At 53.2% G+C, this 26,872-nt stretch overlaps 1 protein-coding gene across 2 annotated transcripts in view; it reads left to right on the top strand.

Annotated features, from left to right (window-relative positions):
• Positions 1-26,872, top strand: part of CACNA2D2 (calcium voltage-gated channel auxiliary subunit alpha2delta 2) — a 201,260-nt gene that overhangs the window by 139,514 nt on the left and 34,874 nt on the right. For both annotated transcript variants that reach the window (XM_026857143.1, XM_026857141.1), the window contains exon 3: positions 17,159-17,218. In XM_026857143.1, coding sequence (XP_026712944.1) covers positions 17,159-17,218 — 60 coding nt within the window. The remainder of the gene's footprint in view (positions 1-17,158; positions 17,219-26,872) is intronic.

Raw genomic sequence — 26,872 nt, 5'->3', positions numbered from 1 at the left:
TTTTCTGTTGCAGTTTCATTCGAGTGGAGATTTCAAGGTGTTTTCAAGTTGATGTTAAAGGGACTGGGGGCCTCAGCCAAGGAGGTCTGCAGGAGAGGTAGTGTCAGGCTGCTGGGGGCACAGTGTTGTGGCTACTCCACTCTGACCTGGACTGTTTGCTTCTATAATTGAATCCTTTGGGTTCAAACCAAGCTGGTGTTCTGTTCTGTTCTGTTCTGTTCTGTTCTGTTCTGTTCTATTCTATTCTATTCTATTCTATTCTATTCTATTCTATTCTTCTATTCCCATTCCATTCCTTTCTATTTTCTAGCAGATTCATAGCTTATCATAGATCTTTGCTAACCCAGTTTGGTTTGACCAGGGTGAGGAGCAGTGGTTTCACTGGGCAGCTCTGCCAGTGGGCCTAAATAAGAGCTTGGCGCAAAGGCAAGTGGTGAGAAGCTCGGAGGGAGCCAGGGCTGCCCTCTCTTCCCCAGCCTGCAAGCAGGCACAAGGCTCTTCAGAGTTTCAGCTGAGCTGATGCAAATTCACGTCCAGCCAGGGCTTTGACAGAGCATCTCTCATTGCCGAGGCTGTCTTCAAGACACGAAGCGCGCGCTCCGTGCTCAGCGACCCTGGGTGGACGTGGGATGGCCCTTCCAGATGGTGTCTGTCTGCTGCCATGTTCAGTGGATGGGGTTTGCCACCGGTTGTGCCGCGGTGTGAAACGGTCCCTGCAAGGCAGCGAGTCCCTGCCACGGGAGGCAGCAAGTCAGTGCGGCGGCGGGTTTGAAGAGCCAGCTGGACAATTTTATGACCATTAATATCATTTGTAGTTATGCAGGCCGCGGCTATGATACAAATAATTAAATCTCATGCTTCACAGCATCAGCTGATCGCTTGCTGCAGTCAGGAGTGAATCTCCTACGCAGAGCATGTGCGACTGATTAACTCTGTTAGAGGAGCTGGTTTAGATCTCCTTCCTCTGGCTTGTTCCTCAGTTTCCTTCCTCCCAGCTGCAGGTGTGAGGCTCAGGACTAGCAGATCCCCTTCTCCTCCTTCACAGAAGCCCAGCAAGAAAGTTGTCCTCTGAGGTCCCTTGGCAGGGGTGGTGGCAGGCCAAACAGGAATCTTCCCCAAACTCCCCACCAATGTCAGCTGCCTGCCCAGCTGTGTCCCAGACACTCTGGCCATGTGATGCTCGGAACCTGACAACTCACATATCCCCCTCAGTCCTCCCTGCTGCCTGTTGTCAGAGGCTGGAGATGCTCAGAGGAGCAGCCTGCTCCAGGATGGCATCACGGCTCCTGGTCTGCAGGTAAATCTGCCTGCTGGGGAGCAGCCTCTGCTACTGCCCTAGGATCTTCAGACCATTTGCTCATTTGCCTCCCAGCTTCTGGCAGTCCTCAGATCCTGCATCCTTGGGATTTTTCATCTGGGCTGCCACAAAGCACTTGTCATCCCTTACCAAGCCAGTGTGGCCATGGCCTCATCTCTCAGTGTTCTTAAGCCTCCTCCTAATTTCCTGGAGGCTTCTCCTTCCAGGCTGAAGCCAGCTGGATATACACACATCATCTCCTTTCTCTGTGGCATCCTTCCACCCCGATTTTTAGCATATTATCTGAGATGTTAGGCCCAGGAGCGGATCCCACAGCAATCCTCTGGGTTTGTCAGCAGCTCTGGCACTCTTGATGTCTTCTCTGTTCCCTGAGCAGCCCCCTTCTGGGACAACATCCCAGCCAAGCCCAGAAGGATGAATATCAGCAGTGCAATCGCACCAGGTTATTGAGCAATCCTGACTTCTTAGCAGGTCACCATGGCACTGTCCTGCTTAGCCAGGGACAGCAGAGCTGCTGCTGCCATGGCTCTGCCTCGTCAAAGGAATTGGGGTGGGAAAACTAAGCAAAGAATATTTTTACAAATTTTCCTTCTTTTTTTTCTTTCTCTTTCCTCTTTTTTTTTTCCCATTCCTAAAGATTGAGTATAATCAGAGCTAATCAGAAAATTATGAGCTGTCTGATTGCTGATTAGATTCCTAATGTTAATATAGTCAAGAAGCCTCTCTTAGCGTTGTATTTTAAGAGAAGTGTAAAAATAACATCTTAGAAGGGAGCAAGCCGGAGCTGCTGGAGCAGCAGGGAACCCAGTGCTGACTCTGGTGAAGGAGAGCAGGGTTTCACCACTGACAAGAAATTCAGGCCAGCAGAGACAAAAGGGACAGGACCAACCCAAACTATAACCAGGTGTGTTGGCTTCGAGGGGGCTGCAGACTTTGGGAGGAAGAGCATAAAACCAGCCCTTCCCATGGGTTAGTCCTTGTGCAGAACCAGACCTAGGAATTTCACTGCTGTGCTCTGGGAGCAGGAATGCAGCTTGTTCTGTTGCCTCCCTTCCTAATAAACAGTATCTTCCCATACAGATTAGTTCTTGTATCTCCCAGTGTCATGCAGGCAAAAGACAGCCTCAGGTGATGGTGAAAGGGAGCTGGGGATGTGCCCAACACGAGTGAGTGGGACCGGGACATCTGAACCCGTCGCTGACCAGTCAGCTGAGCAAGCATCATGCAGGGAATGTTTCAGCCAGAGTGTGGTATGCTCTGGTGGGGTCACTGAGATGATGGCATAGGAACTGGGCTGGGTTTTAGGGTCCTTCTCCCCAAAGCTTTCCAAAAAATGTCCATTTGCGATGTAGGCTGTGTCCAGGGTTTATCCTTCAGCTCTTCCAGCTGTGCTGTGGTGCTGTTCCTGGTGCCATCCCAGCCAGGCACCCTGTGCTGTGGTGGTGGCATTTCTGCCTTGCTTTAGCTCTCATTCAGATCTGGGCAGAGAACTGGGATAAGGCTTGTCCACTGCCTGCAGTGCCCTGCTGTCTGCCATGGCTTGCTTTCCAGGACCAGGGAAGTGCTGAGTGGTGCCCAGCTCTGTCATCACTGCCCCTCTTTTTGCTGGTCTCACGGACAACCAAACTGTTACATCTGGCCACCCTTTTCTGAATTTTCTGAGCTTTCAAAATTAAAAGGAAATACTACTGCTTGGTGGACATGAGAGCAGGCAGCACAGCAGGCTGCAGAGCTGCTGGGGCCGTAGCATGGCATCCTGCATGCGAGCTGCTGCCATGCAGACCAGGCTTTGCTGATGCCCTGCTGCCATGACACAAGCAACTGCTCAGGCAGGAGGAAACCTCAAATTAAAAAGCAAACCTGCAAAGCTTTACTGATAGTGGTGGAGCAGCGCTCGCCTAAAAGGTGGGGGTGAGATGCCCTTTGGTGAGCACAGAGGAGTTGGGGGAAATCCTTGTCCACCTGTGCTTGGCTGAGCCATTGCAAAAATCTTCAGGGTCTTCCAGAAGCAGAATTGGAGGGAGATGCTGCATGGTGGTGACCCAAGGTTAAGATTTTTCCCTTTTTCTCTGTTTAAGTGCTGAGGATGGGTTCACAGTGTCCCCAGCACAGGGCTAGTGCCTCGAACTGTGCAGAGAAGCTGCCAGCCCTTTCCACAACTTTCCTCCCCAGTCCCCACTGGCACCGGCGCAGCGATAACTCCCCGGCTGAATGGCAGGTATTATGTTCTGGCGCACTAATGTTCCCGTTAATAAGCTCCTCACCATTCACCATGTGTTTCACTTTGATTCATCCCGATGGCAGTGCTATATAATGGACTATATACTGTAATTGTCCCCCATTGTCACCACTTAATAACTTAGTATGATGTTATCGCAGTAATTCGTATATTTTTTTTCAAACTTTGATGAATTATATTTTGTTCTTGGTGAATAAAAAAAAAATCAGGGAATGGTAAAAGGAGGCAGAAGTTAGGCAGAAATCTGCTCTAATTGCAGAACAGGCTTAATAATACAAATGTCCATAGCCACTGTCCAGGCTGCTTTTGTTTCTGAGCCTCTGGGAACAGGCCACTGGGCCAGCCAGGAAGGAGCTGCTTTTAAATAGCATTTCTTTTTTAAAACATCTTGATCAGCAGGAATTGGTTCTGTGCTTGAGGGATTTATTTTGCTTCACTTGCTCTTGACAAGCCCAGCTTCAAACATAACAGGTGGGATTTACGTTGGTGTCCACGGGCAGGAACAAGGGGTGATGTCCATGGGGTGGGTACAAGAGCCATGAGACTGGCCGTCATAGTGAGCAAGAGAGTGCAAATGCTGGTCATTGTGCTGTGCATGGCTCCAGCATCACAACGGCCTCAACATCTACCTAGACATTTGGGGAGGAGTTTGGGCCCAAGGTTGAGCAGTGGCAGGTAGAAGAGCTGTGCTGGAGCCTGGGAAAGCATCTTCTCCACATTTGAGCTCTCTGGCTGCCTCTCCAGGTTAGATGTGCAACATCCCACCAGATATTTGTGGCTTTCAAGTGTTTGTCAGCATCTCCGAGTGCTTATGGTTCCCAACCCCATGTCTGTCAGGGGAAGGAAAAGTCCAGAAGAGATCAAACCCTGAATGTGATGAAAATCAAGGATTCTTGGGCTCGAGTGCCCCAGATGGGAGGCAGGGGAGGGCTCCTCAGTATTCATGAGGCAGCAGGTAGGGACCTAAATGAGTTTTTGCCTGTAACACATGTCCTGACCTTTTTTTAAAAATGAAATCTATTTTATTAATTTTTTCTTTTTATCAAATCCATCCATGAAACATTAAAGATATGACTGTGGAAAAGGTCAAGAAACGTGTAGTTGTTGAAATCTTGTTCCAGTTGACGGCTTTTCCCTTAGGGGAGCTCTTCCACGCCTTCTCCTCCCCCACCTTGGTCTTTAAAACAAAAAGTGTCAAGTCGCCTTGAGTTTTGGGTTTATTGGTAATGCCGAAACGTGCTGCTGGAGCGGGACAGAGGGAAGGGCATTGCAGGGTCCCCAGCAGAGATGCTGCCCTTGGGGAGCTGCAAGGTCAGGCCAGCATTGCCGTAGAGAAAATCTGAGCTGGAAAGGATTTCTCATGGCAAACACAGACCCTGTGGAGTCTTCAGCCATGCCCAGGGAAGGGAGAGTCTCCTCAGGGGGCTGGTCTGCAGTGAGGGCACATCTCGGATGAAATTAATAAAGGTGGAGCCCAAGAAATGGGTGTAGTGGTGAGTGAATGTGCTTTGAGTCCCTCTGCTTGGCTTGGGTGCCTTTTTATTTGCCATGAGAATGGAGGGCAATCGCGCTTGATGAAGGAGAGGGAGGGGAGCTGAGCTCTCATTACAGGGGGGTTTAAGAGCACCAACACTTTCTGGGCACCATGTCTTCTGGGCAAGAGTTACATGCCTGGATTTGCAGCAGGCAACAAGGGTACTCTCCTTAAAAAGGACCAAGAGAAGGTGCAGCTCTGGCCAGGGCTTGGCCTGGGTGTTGGATGCAAGGGTTGGCGTCAGAGCCCCTTGCATCCATGGTGGTTGTTTGCTGCTCTTTGGTTCCTTCTTTCATTGTAACACCAAGGAAGCTCAGTCGTGAGCTTGAGATGCTGTAAAAATGCAGAGTCAAAGGACACTTAAATTTTAGACTTCAGACAAGAGAGAATAGGTGAATGGACAGCAAAAGCAAAGCAACAACAATCCCGCTTCATCAGCACAGCAGCTGACCAGCAGCCTGGATCTGTGGTGTGGTCCATAAGCATGTACACAGGGGTAGGGGCTGAAGGGAAATACTGCGTGAGGATTTGGGGCTTTGAACAAGGAGATACATTGGGATATCTTGCCAGAGATCAGCGAAACCTGAAGAGATTGAGCTTTGAGCTTTGCTGAAGAGCTAGAAACAAGGGCCAAGAGAGGGTGAACAAGCATCTTGATCTCCACAAGGGGTGCGTGATCCTTTCTCAAGCCTGGACACTGGGGTGAAGAGTTTGAATGATCCCCTTGGCACAAAGGGCCACTCAGCCAACCACTCTGTGTCGCTTGGGAAAGGGCAATAACTGCCCTGGCAAAACAAGGCCAGGACAGGAAAATGGCCTAAGATTTGTGTGTTACACCCCTGGGCAGTTTATGGGTTTTTTCTGTTTGCTGGGTATGAGTGTTCCTGGCACAGTGGCAGTGCCAGAATTGCCAGTGCCTGAGGGCTAAGTCAAACTGCAGAAGCCTTTTCTTACATTTTTATTGTGTAAATTCATAATAACCGACTCTCAAAATAAAGCATGTAATTTGCTCGGTAGATTTTCTGGCCATCTTAACATATAATTGTTGTGAAACGGCAGTGATGGGCAAGCCCCAAGAGGCCACCCAGCCCCACCTCAAGACTGCCTGATATCCTCTGCTCCGACCACTCCTGTTTGCAGCATCCAAAGCCATTGGAGGTTTCACTCATTGTAGTTTCCTCTCAGGTCTTCAAGGGCACCATTCACCCCTCAGATAGTACATTTTCTTTGCTCAATCTCATCTCATCCTCCTTGTTTGCCATTCCCCCTCTGCTATGACACAACCCCTCTGGCTTCTGGTGCAGGATGGCTTGCGGTGCTGGCTCCAGGCTCTGGCAAAGCCTTGCACCCTGCCAAGTGCTCCACCCGGGTGCCGTCAGCATTGTCCTCTTGGCAGAGGAGGAGACCGAGAATGCAGAAAGGGTGGAGATGGATGTCCCAAAGGGGTGGAAATGGGTCCTGAAGACCCATCCGCTCCTGGCAGCTGGGAGGCTACCCCTTGCCCTGTGGAAATGCTGGGGGTAGATGAAGGAGTGTTAGGGTCACTGAGCTGTCACATTGGGAAGAGCCATTTGGTGACACGCTGAGCTTGCTCACTTCCACCTCCCTGAAACTTCATCCCAGCACCTGGAGCTGCTGGAGCTTGATTGCCATTTTTCTGAAAGTTTGAGCAAAGCTGGTTCCAACTACAGTTGGTTTTTTTCTAGATCAAAACAGCACTAAAAAGTCCTTTAGAGGATTTTTTGCATTGCAGTTGCTTTTCTTTGGTGCTTTAAACTGGCAATTTAAACTGCTCTGGTCACAATTATATTGCGGTGGTACTGGGGGCTCGAGTTACTGATCAACGTGCCCAACCCCTCCTAGGCCACAGGAGGGTTGCTGGAGGGTTGGTGGTGGCACTGGGGGACATGAGGAAGACAGTATATGTGTCTCTGGAGGGTTTCAAGCTGGGAAGTTTGGGGGGGACCTCTTGGGGCTTGCTGGGGGCACAGGGTTTTGACATTTTACTGCATTCTCAGGGGGATTTCTGCATGCTGAAAATCTACCTTACCATAAAAACTTAGTAACAGAGGAGCTCTCACTGCACTGTAATGTGCTGTATGGAAATCCCCACATGGCAGCAGATAATAAACGAGGTGCTTTTTAAAGCTTGCACATCACAGCACAGCAAGAGGTGATGCCTTAAAATAAATCGATTGTAAGTGGTTTCCAGTGCAAACTTTCTAATAGCCTCTGCTTGAATGAAAGGCGAAGAGCTAAAGGGGAGGATTTTGAAGGCACAGAAGGCCTCATCCCCATGGAGCAGGGAGCCAGAGGCCCGCTGGGATGTGGGCACAGTGGCCAGCTGTGCTTTGGGTTCCCAGGGATGCCCTCCTGCCTCTCACGGGAGCTTCTCTGTTGTTGGTACCATGCGGAGCACTGTCAGGGGAGGTGGAGCCACTCCTTGAACTTCTTGTCATCTTAACATGGGACTTACTTCTCTAAAATAAGAAAGGATAAGGAAGGATTTTTTTTTTCTTTGGAGACTGGCTGCTAAGACCTGGCTGGGCAAATTCCTTCTTTATTTTTTTAAAAAAAACAGTTCCCCCAAGCTCTAAGTAAAATTGATTTTTAAGTGAAACTATCTCTTATAATTGCCACTGAAATGCCTTGTGGTTATTGTAATGGATTTTGAATTTTGGCAAGTCCTGCTTGATGATCCTAACTGGAGCTCTGCAGATTATTTGAGTGTGGTTTAGGGAGCACCACTGGATTGAGTGATTGGAGTTTATCTGAGGAGGAGATGGGAATGGAGCAGCAGGCTGAGATGCTGACTAACGTGGTTGTTGACCCTCCCAACACCACAGAAGCTGAGGCTGCCACAGGACCTCAAGCCGTAAGGTGCCAGCTTCTGAAACCCTTCATGGGAGCCATGTCTCTCCCATCTGCCAAGCCCCACCACTCGCCCATCCTATGGGAGCCACAGCACACTGGTATAGGGAAAAAAGGAGAGGAAAGAGCTCAGGGCAGCACTGTCTCCTCCTCCCCAGCTTGGTGAATCTTCTGCCATCACATTTCCCCTTCTAGGAAAATGACCCTGACCTTCTAGGAAATGCATCCTGACCTGAATTATTGCACCTTACTGTGCAGCAAACGAGCTGTTCATCACCCAGCAAGTAAGAACCACAGGAGAGAGTGCCCAAGCCCTTTCATTCATGGCAGAGCTTTGGCAGACCCACTGCGCTGTGCCAGGATGCTGTGTTTGTGCCCAGTAGCTCACCCACTGCATCCCCACCATGCCATTGCCATCGAGCACACAGCTGGACCCTGACATTAGCTGTCCCCAAAGCAGCTGATAACAAGAGCCACGGGCAGAAGCACTTGCTAGGCTTTTAGCTTTGGTGCATGTGACTGGCAGCCCTGAAGTTGGGCAGCCCTGATGCTGCTGGGACATGTCTGTGTCACCTGCAGCCAACAAACAGCGCTGGAGCCACATTTTTTGGGTGGTTTGTATCCATCACCCCTCTGGGATGCTGCTGAAATGCCCCAGCCCTTCAGCACCTCCCAAGAGCCGGCTATAAATATTCCAGCTTCATCCTAAGAGACTTTCTTCCTTGCCAGACAGGGTTTTATTTAGGCAATTTAAGACCAGTTAGACCTTAGCTGGTCCAGCTACTATGGAAGTAGTAGGAACTTCCATCAGGAACAGACTGGGCTTTCTCTGCCTTGTTCATCTCGTGAGCCAATGCTCCAGAAGAGAACAAGAGGTGTGAAATGAGCATGATTTAAAGTGCTGGGATTAGTTTTATCACCCGGAACAGCCTTTGAAAAGCCACTTACATCCTTTGTTTTCTTCTCACCATCAAATACTCCCTAAATTTTAGGCAAAAGGAATGCCTGATGTGCAGTCCTGAGTCCTTTTCCTCTTGAGGACACTAATGAAATGAATTCGAGAGTCCCAGTGGCAGTTTTCTGCAGCAGCTCTGTCGCCTGCTAGCCCCAGGGATGCGTTTGGATCATGCTGAGATGGAGGAAGCTCCTCCTGCAGTTGAGGGACAGCAAGTGCCAGCTGTCAGAGCACTGGCTCAGCCAAGTGCATCATCCATTATCATCTCTCCTATCTCAGAGGCTTGTGATGTTTTCCCTAGTTTGGACTTGCTGGGGAAATGCTGTCTAGTTTCTCACCTTTGCCTTTTCATTGCTGCATAGCAGAATGTAGCTGTTTGGAGCACCATTCCCACCCTGTGTTGCTAGCCAGGGACATATCAGGTGCCCCTGGGCAGGGACAGCACAGAGACCCGTGCTGCCACGGGGCAGCTGAAGGCCCCTACTCAGCTCTTCCGCTAGCTTAATATTGGGATCTTGGATTAGAGGTCCCTGATTTCTCCTCCATTAGCTGTAGAGGATGCAGAAGGGCACTGACTGCAAAGCGAAGGGGACAGAGGAAAGTGTTCTTTCTCAAGTCATGAACAGAGGAGGCAAGTGTGCCTGGTTTGGCTTCCCAAGGGACTGCCCGCATCCCAAAGCCAGACAGAAGCACCTTCCAGCAGTGCTTAAACATCATGGCATTTAGCAGTACAGTTTAAAGGCATATCTAACACAGGAGCAGGGTTTGCTTCCATACAGCCAGGGTGAAAGGCAGGAGGATGTGGGAAGCAGTGATGCCGGTGTGGCGAAATGCTCCTTCTGCTGGCTCTGCACAGGGGAAAGGGATGGTAAGAGGCCAAGCCTGTCTGCACCTGCCTATACCTAGTCCCATCTGTCCATCCTGCATCCCACCTCTATCTCATTGCTGGGGGACGTGGGGACAGATCCTGCACCCTGGTATTTGCCCTTCCTCCCCCAGGAGGGATGGGGCAGTGGTTATTTGGCATTGTGTCAGTGAAAACAGGAGCCAAGGAAGGTCTGAGCAGCTGAGCTGAGATTTTGCTATTGCTGGTCCCCAGGGGCAGGCACCCCCTGCGGGGCACAGGGCATGGTCCCCCTGCCCTCCTCCCCCACTCCCGGGGAGCAGTCAGGGCGATGGGGAGCAGGGGCAGAGTTGGCATCTGCTTGTGATTTTGGAAAGCAAATGTCAGCCCTCAGGGAGGGCAGAAACACCAGGAGAATAGTAAGAGAGAGGGGGACTTTTCTCCCAATGAAGAAGAGCTGAAGAGAACACTGGGGAGGGCTCATGCCATAAGATGCCTGGTTAGCTGCACTGTCCTTTTGTCCTTGGTGCTTGTGCATTTGCAAGAAGTTAAGGTCTTCTGGAGGCCTGAAAGATACTTTGGGGTAGGAGAAATGTCCTGCGCAGTGATGCTCTCCTTTCTTCCCCCACCTTCTTCAAGCACATGGGTACCTCTCGACTTGGGATGTTTCACTCCTCCCCTCTCCGTGGCTCTTAGGACTGGTAATGGTGTTTCTTACCAGTAAAAATTGTGAGTCTGGAGGAGAAAGATGCTGGCAGGGGAACATGAACCACACGCTGCTGGCCTGCAGAGCCATGAGTTACTGATGTGGTCAGTAAAATGATGAAAGTTGTGGCCCTGGGGCTCATCCCAGGCTCCCAGGTCTGGGTGCTGGCCATGCCACTGCCCCGTGTGAGGTCTGCATCAGCTTGTGGCTCTGGTTTTGCTCCAGGTTTGTGCTTGCAACCCTGGTTGCGGGCGGAGCTGGCTCTGCAGAGGTGTCCTCTCGCTCACCACTCTCCCAGACCCCAGCAGCAGGCACCAGCTGGCGCAGCACCAGGGTCTGGAAGCCCTTGGAGGATTTACCACCTGCTCTTTACTGTTCACTGGGGCTTTATTTGCCCTCCCACGGGCAGGAGAACGTTAGGAACCAGTGCCGGCTCCAGCTCCATCCTCCCTCAGGCACAGGCTGGATCCAGGTGCAAGAGGAGGAGAGATGGGCTCCAGCCACCCCTTTCCCTCCATGTGGCTGAGGAAGTTATTGACAAACAAGTTAGTACTCTGAAAGAAAACCGCTGCCGCATGTTTGCAGCTGCCTCCTTGATCAATACTCAGCCATGGCTGAGCCCGCTGCCGACTGGATTTCAGATGACGGCTGTGGGGGTAATAAGAGCCCTGGGATCAACTGTCTCGGAGATTATTACAGGATGAGATGCTTCGCTGCTTTACAGTGTTTACTCAAGATTTATATTCCCTATGTGTATATGTCATCTTTTGTCACTGGTTGATCATTTTTTGATGGTGGCATGCACACGGTTTTGTTAGGGTTTGCTTAGGGGGGTGTGTGTGTTAAGTTCAGTGAATGGGGAGAGGACGGGCTGGGGACAAGAGGAAGAGCTGGGGTGGGGGCGCCCCGGAGCTGGTAGCAGGAGGTGGGACTGTAAGAAGGTGCCCTGTGCTCTGAGGCATGCAGGCAGACCAGGATGGAGGCACTTGAAGCACATGGAATGGGCTTGAGCCCTTCTGGATGCTCTGCAGGGACAGATGCAGTTTCACGGTGCCCCGCCCCTGGAGAGGGGGTTGGTGCCAAAGGAGAGGGCTTTTGCCATCCTTGTTCCTTCATCATGGAGGAGGAATTGCTGCAAAACCAGCTGCTGGGGAGTGTCCCTGGCTGCTTGACTTTGTCATGTGTGTTTGTTTTTCACCTTCTCACCTTAAGCTTTCACCTGTGTTTTCTTGCTTTGGGAGGATGGTAAGATGCTGCGTGGACCTCTCTGGCCTGGTAGCGCAGGACTGTTGTAATCTCCAGCAAAGATCTCTCCTTCCAGTGGTGCGCTCAGGTGTGGGAGGTTAATACACTTCGCATCGTTGGGGAAGGCGCCAAGATGAGGGTGATAACAGCTGCACAGGAGGAAGTTAGATGAAGGCTTAGCAGGAGCAGCTCCCCCTCAGAGCAGATATCCCTGGGCACATGCAGCCGCTGTGTGCTGGGCCATTGCTGGGCCCTTCCTTACCGGCTGTGGGGGGAAGCTGGGGACACCATCCTAGGCTCCCCAAGAAGCATCCCCCAGCATCAGCACAGGCATGGGGTGCTTTATTTCTGTGAGGAGGCTTGAGGCACAGGGCCAGCACTGTTGTCGTTACGCAGGGTTGCTCAGTCTCCTCTTGCAGAGTGTTTGCCGTAATCCTGTTTTATAAATCCAACCTTGGCCTTTGACCTCCCTGTGCTGCTCTAGTCTCTGCTCTGCTGCCTCCCAAGTTAAACCCACTGATATGACTGAGGCAGGAACAGCCAGGGCATGCTTATTGCCATGTGGGGGCTGGGAAGAGAGATTTAGCAAAGCATTGGACCAGTTTACCTTGGAAAGCTGCTGTGCAAAAATATTGGAGCAATTCAGGAGAGCCCTGGGTGCGATAGAGGAGAAGGTGGGCAGCACCCTTGGTGGCTTGCTATGTCAAGGACAGTCCCCCTGCATCCTGGCCCCTCAAGCAGCAAGGATGATGACAGCAGGGACAGTCCCCTCCACCTAGAGAGGAGGTTGTGCTCCTTGCCTGCACCAGCTCCGATGCTCAGAGCATTTCCCACAACCTCACTTCAAGCCACTTCAGGACATCAAACTGGCTGTGCCCCGAAAGGTGCTACCATGGGCGAGCCCATGTAGATAATAAGCCTTGCTCAGGCTGGGGTGGGTGAGCTTGTGGGTGACTGGGGCTGAGAAGCAAGGTCCTGGATCAAAGCAGAGGAAGAACAGCAGCCGTGTGTTTGGAAATGCCATCCTCTAGGCAGACAGAAGGTCTCCCACCTCTCCTTTTCCTGCGGCTTTCAGAAGGAAGGGTGCACACCCAGCCGTGCTGCCTTCGCCACCCCATCCCAAATCCGTGCCATCCCTGAGGCTCGTTAATCCCAGGCAAGCTGGTGTGCTGAGCAGGGAGCTCCTGACGGATCTGCCCGGGTGAGCAGCGAGGTGGAGAGGAGTGTCATGTGGAATATGAAAGAGACTGGGGCACGATAAAGCCCACGCAGTGCCTCCCCCCTCACAGACCCTGCCATCGGGATCTCCAGACACCAATCCCTTGCAAATCTCCTTCTGGCCTTTTATGACCTGTGGAATCATTTCAATTTGGTGTTTTCAGCCTCTAAATCTCCTGTCCTTAGCCCTCGGTGACTTCTGGGTAAAGAACTGCGCTCCTTAAAGTACCACAGCCAGGGCAGTCCCCGCACCAGAGGCTGCTGGAAATTCACAGGTATTTCACATCCATGCTTTACTTGATAATTACTCTAAATTTCCTTGCTGTTGGAACCACATAATTGACACCCCCAGGTCTGAACCCTCTGGGAGGTTTTGGTGGCTGCTGTGTACAGGCATGGGACCCCAACACAGCTCCCCAGTTCACTGCCTGCATGCCAGGCATCTTGCAGTCCCTGCACGCAGTGCACCTTGAGATGGACTGATTGATCTGTAACACTTGAAAAATAATTGTTTAATCATTATTAAGGATTAGAAATAATCCTTGAGCTGTATCGATCATAATGGCATTATTCTTGATGATCTCATTTGGCATTAATGGGGATGTCCTGCAGCAGTGTGTGGCTCCAGGCAGACCCATCACCTGCCCTGGGAAGATGTTGCCTTGGGGGATTTTGCTGGAGCAAAAGGACCTTCCCAGTCCTAACACGGCACTGCAAGTCCTGCTTGTGAGCAAAGCTGTCCAGAATAGCCCCCTCAGGGGCACTGTCCTTACTGCCACAGTTTTGGAGTGTCCCAGATCCAGCAATCACCCATCCCCTTCATGCCAGCATCCCGTCTCTGGGTAGGGGCTGGCTGGGCCTCCCCTCTAGCACCAGCCAGGGACAGGACAGGACGGGGCTGCTCCCATGGGAGCCCCCCGACATGGCATCGGTCCAGGCATGTCCCCAGCAGGTGAGCACAGGATCTCCTGTTGCAGAGGAGGCATGGCTGGCTGCCCACTTGGTTCTTCTCTCCTCTCAGTCCCCATCTTGGTCACGGGACTGAAATGTCTTTAGCGAGGAAAAGGCTGCAGAAGCAACAGCTGGGAGACTCTGGGGGCACTTCTCCTGGGGTGGGTGTCCAGCGGCGCTGAAAGCCAACACAGCACCCTACCACATGGCTGTGCCATCCTGCCACAGGCTCCCTCATCCCTGCAACATGCTGTTTATCAAACAAAAACATCTGGATTTATTTTTAAAAAAAAAACAAAGTTGTGTCTGGATCGACTTTGATAAATTGACATTTTCCAGAAGGAAAATATCTTCTGTTGAAGTGTCATTCCTGGGTGTAGCTGTCCCTTACTGCACCATTTGCAACCCTCCAGGCACTTCGCACAAGGTGGTGAATAGTTAAAGATGTCCATAAATCTTACTCTGGCCCATAATAAACAAACACACTCTTATCAAGTATAGAAAAATGCATATTTCATCACTGCTGCCTTAAACACGACTTGGAATAAATGCTCGCCTTTAATCAGCCATCTCAATATATAAACAGAGCACAAAAGCCTACAGGCATGAGGTGCAAAACTGGGCCACAGCTTTTATAGGCAGCTCCAGAGAGGCAGTACTGTGGCTCTGCAGGTAAGCCCCCCGCAAAATTGCCCTGAAAATTATCATTACTTGGCTTTTCTGTCCAGCCATGCGTTATTTCCCATTCTCTTCTCTCTGCCACCAGAGCCATAGGTATTTTTGCTTCAGTGCTCAGCTGATAGCTGATCTTTCCCCTTGGATGCTGGCCATTCAAAGCAAGTACTTTGATTTGGAAATCAAGATTTAAAAAAGAGAAAAGATTAAAAAGGAAAGGAAAGTTTTGACCAGTGCGTGTCCAGATTACGCAGTGATGGATACGTGTTTCCCTGCATCTGATCAGAACGCGCTGCATTCTCTGGCTGGGGGAGGCCAGATCTGTGATGCCCTTCACCGTTTGTCACCTTACTTTTGAGTACCTGTGCTTTGCCATGCTCCTAGTAATACAGCACCTGCCGTCATGGCCCTGCTCTCGCTGGACTGGGTGCTGCCACTCTCCTGCAGGCCCTGAGGACGTGTGAAGGAGACACCATGAAGCCTCAGGACTTCGTTTCCTCCAGGCATCCACTTAGAAGGGCTGAGGCATTTTGCATCTCCATGTGCTGATGGGAGAGCTGGTGGATCTGGTGACAGCCAGGGCAGTGGCTGTGGCACGTGTGGCTGTGCCCAGGGCTCCTGCCCACCTCTCTGGAGAGTGTCATCTCGTGTGTGTGTGCTCTTACAGCCAGGCACTCTCCAGGCCGTGGGGAAATTAATTCCCAGGGCTGTAGATGGACTTCACTCCCACCCCAGTGGACTCCCTCCAGCATGCTGGGTCCCTGCTGAGCAAAGGAGTGGTTTATGGTTCACAGTGTGAAAGTCGGGTGTGCAGTAGCACTAGGAATCTTATGTGCATCTCTGCAGTGCTGCCCAGGTGGGTGTTTGGCCCAGGACGTCACCCCGTTATTGGTGCTCCTTCCTCCTCCCAGCCAGTTCAGGGTGCTGGAGGCCACCGGGGCTTCCCTCCCTTTCCGTGCTCTGGCTGTTGGCATCTCTTGTGTGGAGCAGAGCATGTCCCATCCCTCTGGGGGATGCAGGGAAATGAGGAGCAGGCGATGCAGCAGCGCCTGCCGTAAGGCACATCTTTGCTTGATGCAAAGTCTCCCACTAACTCACACTAACTCAGCAGGGACCCTTCCTGGCTGCAACAGCCTCGAAGAAAGCCTCATGGCCAATTAACCCCCTACAGATCAGCCACTCAGCCTGCGGAGCTGAGACCTCCGCAGCATGTGGTCCCTGGGAGCCTTGTAAAGCCAGCGGCTGGTGGGGAACAGGTGGGCTGTGCCAGGTGCTGCGAGGCTGTGGAGATAAACCCCACGTCCCTGCAAGTGGTGAGGGTCCCTGGCACCCAGGGGTCCAAGTGGCCCTCGGCTCTGCGGGCTGGCTGAGGACACCGTGCTACCCCCAGTTGGGCTAACCGGGTTGTACAGCCCTGGCAGGCAGCTCTCCAGGCAGCTGCCTGCACCCTGGGGGCCTGGGGCTGGTCGAGGGACAGAAGGAAACGTGTACGTCACTTGATTTGCTCTTGGTTTTACTTACTTAGTGATGCAGAGTGGATCCTGGTGGAAAGCCTGGAGCTCTTGCCCTGTCTGTCCCCTTTGGCGCCATTAAAGGCCAGATTGCTGCTTCTTCCCAGCACTGCCAGTACCCCGGGGACTGCCTGGTCTCCAGCCCTGCCCTGCTGCACTCTGTGCTGGTGTGGCCTCTCATGGCTGAGCCCGAGCCCAGCAAGACTGCCCCAGTGCTAAGCATCACTCCATCATCTCCTCTGGCTACCCCAGTGCAGGCAGCAGCCTGCCCGTACTGCCTGCTGCCTCCAGAGCCATCAAGATAGAGACACTTTTGTCTCCTTTGAAGCCTCATGTGCTTTAGTGGGAGAAGGATGTGCTTGCGCCAGCCTTGGGTGAACCTGGACAGGCAGCTCAGCCCTGGAGGCTCCTGCTGCAAGCAGCAATGGTGGGCAGAGCTGCTGTGTCTTGTAGCTGCTTCCTCTCTGCTTGCCGGCTGCCTGGGAGCGCTGGGTCGCTTCAGACAGGCTCAGTGCCACTGAGCCCATGGCCCTGGGCGTGTGACAGGGTGAAGGAGGGCACGGGCATATGAAGGGGTTAATCTGTATGGGCAAAGCTGTGCATCTCTGGGCCCCAGTGCTGGGGCATTTCAAGAAGGTTTTTGATGCATTTTGAAGGGTCTGCCCTGCCCTGCAGAATGCTGGGGGCCGTCAGCGCAGGGGCCTAGGTTCAGCCCTCACCCTGTGCCACAGATTAATCTGCCCAGCTCCAGTGGTAACACCAGCAGCCACCAAGATGTGATGTCTTAGCCCTGGTTGAGTTCAGGTGGCAGCAATTCCTCTGGAGACACTGGCTTGCTCCAGCAAAGGCAGGAGCAAGCAGAGAAACACCAGGTCCCCATGTCTGGGACATCCTTCTGCAGGTATTGCTGTCCATGATCCCTCCTCCTGCCCCACTGCCTGCGTGGCGGAGGAGTGGCAGGGTCGTGGGGTATCCCCCAAACAGAGGGATGGTGGGTGCTGAGGCAGGTGCTGGTCCCAGGCTGACATGGGCAATGCCCCGCTCCTCTCACTTTCCCCAGGCTCACTTCTCCTCTCCCTCTTGCTTTGCAGAGACTTGCCAACGCGGCAGAGAAGTTCCAGAAGGCTCATCACTGGCAGGACAACATCCGGGTAAGGCTCCGCGCACAGCCCAGTCGCTCCCACTCCCTTCCCTCCTGGACGCTGAGCTCCGTGGAGGCACCAGCCTCGGGGATGGCTCCTGGCACAGGAACCAGCTCCTCGTCCCACCCCTGCTCCCATCCCTCGGCTCTTCCCTCTCTCCTTGCCTGCGTTCTCGGCTCCCTCAGGAGTTAGCAATGGCTGTGCTGTGCTGCTCGGCACGCAGGCAGCCCCAGCACTGCCGCCTGCCAGCACTAACAAGAGCAAATGAAGCCATTTTGAGCTCGTTTCGAGCCTTGCCTCTGCCTGCACACACTGTAAGGAGAAGTCAGGAGGTAAAGGTCGAGCTGGCAGCTCAATCCTGAGGGGTTTGGGGCTGGGGAGACTCTTACCACCCCACCATCTCTGGCAGCTGAGTTTGGTCTTGCACAGGGTGACGGTAGCAGTGGCTGGTCTGTGTCACCTGCCAGTGGTTGTGGTGGGGGCTGTTTCTGGGGGAAGGAGCAATCTGGGCTGGGAGAGGGAAGATGCAGGTTTAATGATTGCATTTGACTTTGTAATTCTGGCAGTGATAGCGCTCAGCGGGAACCTGAAGGATTCTGTCTGGAAATGCTCTCAAATTATAACACTAATACAAAAGGAAGGAAAGATTGTTTTCCTTCTAGTGCAAGTGGGGTCTACAATAAAAAATAATCCTGAGCCACCCAGCCCTTCCCTCCAGGTCAGGCCAGATTCTGCCCGGCCCTGGGGAACCCCTGGCAGTTACCAAGAGGACAGCCAAGGACAGCCCTGCTGCTGGGCCTTGCTGGTGTGTTTTGGGGGGTATTTCTGTCTGCCAATCTGCTCAGGAAGGAGAGGAATCACAGAATCAACTAGGTTGGAAAGGACCTTGAAGATCATCCAGTCCAACCATTACCCCAACATTGACAGTTCTCAACTCCACCATATCCCTCAGTGCTAAGTCGACACTACTCTTGAACACCTCCAGGGATGGGGAATCCACCACCTCCCTGGGCAGCCCATTCCAACGCCCAACAACCCCTTCTGTAAAGAAATGCTTCCTGACATCTACTCTAAACTTTCCCTGGCGCAACTTGAGGCTATTCCCTCTTGTCTTGTTGTTTACTACTAGGCTAAAGAGGCTCATCCCCAGCTCTCTGCACCCTCCTTTCAGGTAGCTGTAGAGGGCGATGAGGTCTCCCCTCAGCCTCCTCTTCTCCAGACTAAACCCCCCCCAGTTCCCTCAGCCGCTCCCCATACGACCTGTGCTCCAGACCCTGCACCAGCTCCGTTGCCCTTCTCTGGGCACACTCGAGTCATTCAATGTCCTTTTTGGGGTGAGGGGCCCAAAACTGAACCCAGTAATCAAGGTGCAGCCTCACCAGTGCCGAGTGCAGGGGTGAGATCCCTTCCCTGTCCCTGCTGGCCACACTATTGCTGACACAAGCCAGGATGCCAGTGGCCTTCTTGGCCATCTGGGCACACTGCTGGCTCCTGTTCAGCCGGCTGTCAGTCAACACCCCCAGGTCCCTCTCTGACTGGCAGCTCTCCAGCCACTCCTCCCCAAGCCTGTAGTGCTGCTGGGGGTTGTTGTGGCCCAAGGGCAGCCCCCGGCATTTGTGAAACTCCCCCAGTTGGCCTCAGCCCATGGCTCCAGCCTGTCCAGGTGTCTCTGCAGAGCCTCCCTACCCTCGAGCAGATCAACACTCCCACCCAACTGGGTGTCAGCTGCAAACTGACTGAGGGTGCACTCGATCCCTTCATCTAGATCATCAGTAAAGATGTTAAACAGGAGTGGCCCCAACACCGAGCCCTGGGGGACACCACTCATGACCAGCCGCCAACCGGATTTAACTCTGTTCACCACAACTCTCTGGGCCCGACCACCTGGACAGTTTTTTACCATGCGATTGTCCAAGCCTCGAGCAGCCAGTTTTGCCAGCACACGAGAACCTGGAGCCACATCCCAGACATGCAGACCCTCCTGACATTGGTGATGGTCTCTGATGTGGAGAGGAAGAGGCAGGAGGAGCAGAAGAGAAGGCAAGGTGTCAACTTGCTTGGATTTTGTTCACCACGTGGCCATCGTGGGGTTGACGATCATGGCCAGTACTCATCCGCTCCAGGAGCTGTGTCCCGTAGGCACCTCGGGAGACTGAGCTCACAGGGGTCTCCCCATCATTAGCAGAAGCAGCCTCGCTAAGGAGAGGTGAGGTGTCCCCGCTGGCCCTGCTGTCCAGCAGACAGTTTTCATTGGCACCAGCGGTCACCAAGACCTTTCTGCATGAGAGCAGTGCTCAATTACTCACCTCTTTCCAGGAGGCTGGTGAAGGGGAGGTTAAGAGGATAACAAGGTTTGGTTATGGTCACTGGCTGATGCCAATGCCAGTTCCTTGCCAGCACCTCAGCTGTGGGCTCAGGGCTCCTGGGGGAGGCTGTGAGCCCCAGGGCAGCTCATCCCCAAGCAGCACCCAAAGCTTGGCCATGGGCACCCCAGGGGCATTGTGATGGCCCCATGTACCCCATGCTGGGCTGGCAGCCAGTGGTAGATGCCCTGTGACTGGGGCATGGGCAGGGCAGGCAGAGCTGGAGCAAGGTTCCTGGGTTTTTGCAGCACTCCTTGCTGCTTCTGCTCATCCCCTGGGCTGCAGACACCAGCAACTGCTGCACTGCAGGGACCCTCCGCAGCCCCAAAATGCTCCGGCTCCATCCAAACCCAGATGCTTTCCACTGTGAGGGGGATAACAGTCAGGATACAAAACATGCTGTGAAAGGCTGTAGCACTGGGCAACTCTTGACTCTTTTTGCCATTCATGGCACAAACCTTTCAGAAATCCACTTTCGTCGAAAAAATATTTTTAATAGCACTGTTTGCAACCACTTAATCAAGGTAATTAGGAGCGAGTCACCCAGAAACAATGTGCAGCGATGCGTCACCACAGAGCTCACCGCAGCTTTATCAGGACAGCCCAGACCTGGCTGGGACACTTGATGGACTGGCCCAGCTCTGCTCACAGCACCCGGGGCGCTGGGTGTTTGCTCCCCCGCAGCACATAGCCCTGCCGGCATCAGCCCTGGTTGCTGGGCAGAGCAGAGGGATAGAGGGACTGCATAAGTGGCTCTCACTGCTGGAGTTGAACCTCCTTTTACTGTCCTTCATCTGTAAAATGGCAGGGCATGGTCAGGCCTGCATGCCAGCACTGGTGACACTGGCTCTGCTGATGTCCCCAGCTTGCTGGCACAGGCAGCAGGTAGGAAAGGCAGCAGCTCAGCATCCCCAGGTCCTCCTCTCCTCCCTTCCCACTGAGCAGCTTGTTCCTCCTGGCCGCAGCTCTCCCCTACTCTCCCAGCATGTCGCGTCCTAACCTCGCGCCGGAGTCGATGACAGATTGTGGCAAGCGCGGTTATTTTTGTGTTTCCATCCGAAGGCGCACCAGCAGATGCTGAGTGTTTGCGCTGCATTAGTGCTAATGGCAGCCCCATTAAACCTCACTGCAGATGGGTTGCTATGGAAGTCCGGGGGAAAATGAAACAGGAGCAGGAGCCCAAGCGGGTGGGAGGCTGCTGCCAGCAGTCACTCATGACCCATCTTTACAGGGGAAGTTTCTTTTTTATCACTTTTGTGTTTTTCCAACCACATGCCAGCCATGCTGGCCTTTCTGAAGGGCTTGAGTTCAGCCTCCCACCTCAGGGGGATTTGCAAAGCACCTACTTGTTCCCAAAACACTCCCCTTGCTTTACACTATCCTGCCCTATCCTTGCTCCTTGTCCTCACCCACCCTCAGGTCCCCCATGTCTCCTGGCTGTGCCAAGCCACACACTGTGTCCTCAGCTCTATGTGTCCCCAGAGCTCCCCTGGACGCTGGAGCACTTTTCTCGGCCAGAAGCAGTCTTGGCCCCAAGGTCACCCATACAGGGACATCCGGAGCACCCTCACGTTGTTCCTCCAGCTCATTTCACCCCAGGGCTGGGTAGCAGCTCAGGGTGGCACAGTGGGCAGGGACAGGGGCATAGCACAGCAGGCTGTGGTGCAGGGCCACTGAATCACCCTTGGTGATTTGGAGGGGGAGAGGCTGTGCCCTTCTCCACCTGCACAGCAAGGGTCTCTCAGGGATGCACATTCACTCACCAGCGAAGGCTGGCAGAGCTCTGGAAAGGTGAGAGCTGGGTCCCATTGCAGTGGCCTGGACAACCAGTTTTCACAGTGAGAAGTGTCTGGCCTCTGGGCTCCAGGGTTCTGCAAGGGGTTCTGCTGGGACAGGCTGGCTCCATGCTGTGCAGAGCTATGAGGGTCTGTCCCTCAAGGCACATCAGGGCTGTCAACCTCCTCTGGCTGTCCCCAGCACTGTCCCTGAGCCATGGGAGTGGTGCTGAGCCCCCCCCATGCAGACCATCCCCAGCCACAGATGGAGGGGCCAGGGCTGCAGCCCACACCGTTTACCAAGTTTCCGTCCTCTGTTTGTCACCTTGTTCAGGCAAGAGACCTGCAAAATATACCTATAAAAACACTGCAAGGTTGAGTTTCTTGCTGCCACCCTTTGTATCCGTCCTCTCTGACAAGCTGCCATGCTGCATGTCTGGCATCCCAGCCAGCTCCGTGTTCTCCCAGCTCCCCTTCTACCACGTGTTCCACTTCCCTCCAGGATTTTCCAGTGCCTTAGGTTCTTTGACAGACCTTCAGCCCTGTCCCAGCACCATCAGCAGGGGCTCAGGTGTCCCACACCCCTACAGCACACGGCAGCAGGGGCCACGCTGACCCGGGGGATGCTGTTGAAGGTGCAGGTCTGTGCTGCCAGCCGTTAAGTGCATCCAAGGGCATCATCATCCTCACTGCGTGTTGATCTTCTGCAGCAGCTGGAGCTATTTGCCCCTTTAAGGGACACTCTGACGCTGCGGAGAGCCATCCCCACATTTATGTGCACTTGGCAGGATTATATAAATTGCCTTTAAAAGTTGACTTCTTTATAAGCCATTTTCTGCTTCATAAAATGTTTATTACTGTTGTTTTTCTCCCAGTTCTTCTTCCTCACTGCATTTTCCATTGCTACACTGGGAAGATCCCCTCTTCCTTTGCCTGCTGCCGCCCTGTCTCCCACCTCTCCCCACTTTTCAGGAGAGGAAAGGGGTGTTTGTAACGGTCAGAGCCCAGTAGGCCCTTTATCCTTGGAGAAAAAAAAAAAAAAAAAAAAAATGCAGATGTAAGAGCTGCTGGAAACAGGGTTTAACGGCTGGGCGCAGCACGGGTAGTTTTGGGGTGCGGTGGCATACATGGAGGCGGCAGAGGGAGCACGGGCACCGGGCAGCCCCACACTGCTGCCTCCATCCATAACCCTCGCCTGCAAGCATGCAAGCAAATAACAAAGCCCAGATAATTTCAAGCTCCATTAGAAACAAAACTCCGGGGAAAACAGGATCACTGTTTGCCAAATGGGGAAGGACAGGAGGAATAACAGAGATTGGGCTCCCGACCGCCCAAGAAAGGTGAGGGATAAAGCAGGGGGACGTGGCGGGGCGGCTGGATGCCCCTCCGCAGCTGTACCGCCCTGGATGCAGCATCCCTGCAGGAGCGGGGCCCTGCCAGCCGCCCGCTCCGTCCGTGTCTGCCGTGGGAGCGGCGGCGGTGCCACGCCGTGCGTGGGTGCCAGCGGCTGTTCCTGTGGGCTTGCCGCGGCGATGCAGGCAGAGCTTTGTGTTCAAAGAGGCGTTAGAAGGGTGAACGCCAGCTCCTTATCCCCCTTTCATTTTTCTCCTCCTTTAATTACAGATCCTACTTATCGGCCGAGAACAGAAAGATCGTCGCTGTAACCTTGCACTTGCCCTTGTAGAAGGTTTACCTAAAAAGTTAGAAAATAAAATCAAATACTCTAATTTGCAGTCATCTTGCCATTTCAAACCCAGTTTTCATTACAGCACAGAAAGTGCATTGAAGCTGTGTTTATAACCCCCTTTTAGATAACAAATCACATTTTCTTTTGGCTGGCGAGTGTGTAGAATTGATATTTTTTTTTTTTCAGTTTAATGGGTTTGTGTGTTCAGGAATGATCTCCATCAACTGAGAGTCTTTATTGTGTTTGATATAATGTCAGCTTTCATTACGCTCGGAGAATTACTGTGTTAAAGCACCAACCTTGCTGTAGAGCCGTTCTGGCCAAAAAGCAGAACAAGAAAATCATTCACGAAAACCCCGTGTCGGTGCTGTTCCCTCTTAAAATCCAAGGACGAGGCTTGAGGGGGCTCCCCTCGCCCCTTGCTCTGCAAGACAGCCAGGCCACCTGTGGCAGTCCCATGGGTGCGATGGTTCGGTGCAGGGGCTGCCGGCTCTCCTCCCAGTGCTGCCATCCCGTCCCGTGCCATCCCATCCCGTCCCTGGCAGGGCAAGGGGTCCCCGGCTGCCACCGGCTCTGTGTGGGTGCTGGCATCTCTGCCGTGCCCGGGTGCAGTGGAGGGGAAGAGGCAGCCACCGCTCGTTTGAGGCAGCCTCAAAGGAGCGGGAGCAGACAGGAGATGCCGTGTAAAGAAGAATAGCTGGTGAGGCGTGATCAGATAAAACATCTTCTGAGGGAGATGAAAAAACTGTTGACGGGTCACTTAAATATTTCCCTAGCTCTGTCAGAGAGGCAGAGGGAGGAAATTGCTTTTTAAAAAAAAGATGCCAAGGCAGATTACGATGACTGTTTCCACCTGTCCTGGGTAACTGCTGCTGGATGGGATGCGAGGGGACTTGTATGGTGACGGCTGCAGGAGAGGCGTGTTCCCCACCAGCCCTGTCCGGAGTCCATCTGACAGCTTGTGGTGGCTGGGGCTAACCATGAATATTTCCCTCTTCCTGGGACTGGAGAAGGATTCATCATGATGCATGTGGACAAGGATAGCTCTAGCTCAGGGGAAACAAAAGGTTCAGCCCCTACCAGCCACTGCCAGTGGTCTTCCTGATTGCCCAGAGCCAGGCGTGGCTGGGTTTGCAGGTAGGAATTTCTCTCAGGAATTCATCTGGTCCCTTTGGGACCCTGGTCCTGGCTGTGGCCCTCACACTGCCCTGTGGCAGTTGTTGCAGAAATACTTTCTTTGCCTTCTTACACAGCCAAGAAAGCCACTGTGCTTGTGGCAGGGCCGGGAGACCTTGGGGTGAGCACTCACCCGAGCTGCTAGCTGGGGCAAACTGGCAGGCATGGACACATCCCCGGGCACAGCCATCAGCCAGTCTCATCCTGCTCCTCCCAGCACGGGTGGGCTTGGCAGAGGCAGTGCTGTGGTGGGAACATGGTGTGTCCCCTCCTCATCCCCTGCTGCACCCAGCCTCAATGAAGACACAAGGCTGCAGGCGCAGTAGGAGCTGCAGGCGCTGCAAGATATCTCCCATGCGAAAGGTGCAACTATAAGCAAAATCTGTTGCTATTTCTGTGTGCTTAATGGTTCAGGGACATGAAGAACTCCCTCAATATTCACTGCCTATTATAAGTGCTAATGGCAGAGGAAAGATGGGTTTGTGAGTAGAGCCACTGGTGCTGTGTGGGCATGCCAGCTCCTGCTTGCTCTCCCCACCCACTGAATTGCCCACAGGTCTGAGCGGGCACAGATTCCAGTCACCTGGCTTGTGCCCATGTCAGCGTGCCGTGGGCTGGGATACTGGCCCTGCCACCAGCCCCGTCCGGCTCCGTCCAGCAGCTGGGCAACAGGCTCGTGCCAGCTTGGGATCAGCTTGTCTTCCCCAGCACCCTCTGAGTTCCTCCTAACTGCCTGGAAAGCAAGTGGCTGCAGGATTTGGCTCTTCCAGAGTCAATTAAAACTTCAAAGAGATTTCCTGACCGCAGGGGTCACCTGCGCCACTCAGAGAACTGAAACCCACAGCTTGAGAGCTGAGATCAACCAAAATCAATGCAGTGCAGCAGGAACTACCTGCAAAATCACCCCGAGGAGCCACAGAATCCCCAGGGCATGTGATCTACAGGGTGACCCTTACAAGATGATGGCAAGCAATCCTGCAGAGGGTAACAGATCCGCGGGAGAAGGATTAGCCAGCTCGGGTGATGTTATAGAAAAGCTATAGGTGGAGAGTGAGCTGTAGCCCCTCTGCTGTGTCCCTGCCAGCTGCATGCTCCAGCTGGACGGGCAGGAGCAAGAAGCTGATGTGCCACCAACAGCTCCTTCTGAGGTTTTTTTGGGACAGTGGCAGCTATATGCATGACATGGTTTGATTGCCACCTCATTAGACCACTGACTTGGGGGTTTGGGCCAGCACTCCTCCGTCCTGACATCGCCAGGCTGCAGTAACATAGCAGAGCACCGAGCTTTCTAGTGTTATTTTTAGTTGCTGTAATTGTTTGAGGTGAAAAAAAGACCTATTTGAGTGCTCTTGGAGAAGGCTGTGTGGGAGTGGCAGGGAGAAGTGCCCCTCATTGCCCACCTGAGGTCCCCTGTGCCCTTTCTTTTCGTGGGCTTTGGGTCAAATCTGGTCTGCTGATGTGTGGCCAGGAGGCACCCAGGCTGATCAGGGTCCTCCCTTCAGCTGCTGGCAGGGCTCCAGAAGCTGACAGCCTGGTTTTTGCTTGGTGTTTTAGTGTAAAATCGGCAGAGAAGTGAAGCACGGGGCTGTTCTGGAGGGCTCAAGGGGGACAAGCAGGACTTCAGGTCCCCAGGGAGACTCTGGCATGCAGCATCCCTGGAGCCCCATCCAGGACGTCCCACCTGGGTCCAGCCCTGGCTGGGGGCTGCCAGGTGACACCAACCCGCAAGGGTTTGGTGCAGGCACAGTGGTCGCTCAGTGGCTTTGCTGGAGAAGCCTGGGTGATGGCTTCAGCAGCATTTGCAAATCCCACTGTGATTGCACTCAACTCCCAAAGTTGTTTCCCCCTAACTTGCACTGAGGGTCTAGGAGACTGAAATAACGCCGTGCTTATCTGCTAGCAACACAGCGCTTACAGTGCCATTATGCAGATGCCATTTGGCAATTACAGGGCAAGAAAACGGGCAGCAGTTAACACATCATCGAGGAGCAGCTACACAATATCCACCTCCCCTTCAGCTCGAACCAGCAAGTGCTTTTTTGCAGGTTTGTTTGAGATGGGGACAATATTTTGCCCTGAAATCCCTTGACATCTTCACCCCCTTGTTTTCTTTATTGGTATTTATTCTGAAAGGCTCTAGAAATATCAGTGCTATTTACACAGACTGGGTGCTGGGTTTAACATGGACCAGAGGAGGAGGAAGAGAGGATTACATGAAGTCAAGTGTGTGAAGAAGGGAAGAAAAGAAATATTAAGGAGAGGAAATTGTAGACCCTGTGTTGCCTCTTGGGAGACCCCAAGCATCTCTGAGGGCTCTGTTGCTCCTTCCTGGAATAAATTCTCACCAGCTCCGCTGGCCTCCATGGATGCCCTGCCAGCTCCCGCAGGCTCCCTCGCATCCCATGACCGCCCCCAGCATCACCGGGGTTGTGGCAGGGAGAGCGGAGCCTGGCATCAGGGCATGTCACGAGACAAGGGCCACGATGACGCTGGCTGTCCCACTGTGCTGTCTCATGTGTGCAAACCTCAGCTGTGTCGTGGAGTGGGGCTGGGATCTCACCCACCTGCTCCCGAGGTCATCAGGGCTTGAAGAACTGCATGGCAAGGCCTCTGTGATTCCTAAGGAAACCAGTGGGAGAGATGTCCTTCCAGGAGGTCAGCT

This window comes from Athene cunicularia (genome assembly GCF_003259725.1).
Source record: "Athene cunicularia isolate RWA chromosome 12 unlocalized genomic scaffold, athCun1 chr12_part1, whole genome shotgun sequence".
NCBI classification, from domain to species: Eukaryota; Metazoa; Chordata; class Aves; order Strigiformes; family Strigidae; genus Athene; species Athene cunicularia.
Note: the sequence above shows the minus strand (reverse complement) of the source record. Positions and strands in the feature narration are given on the sequence as shown.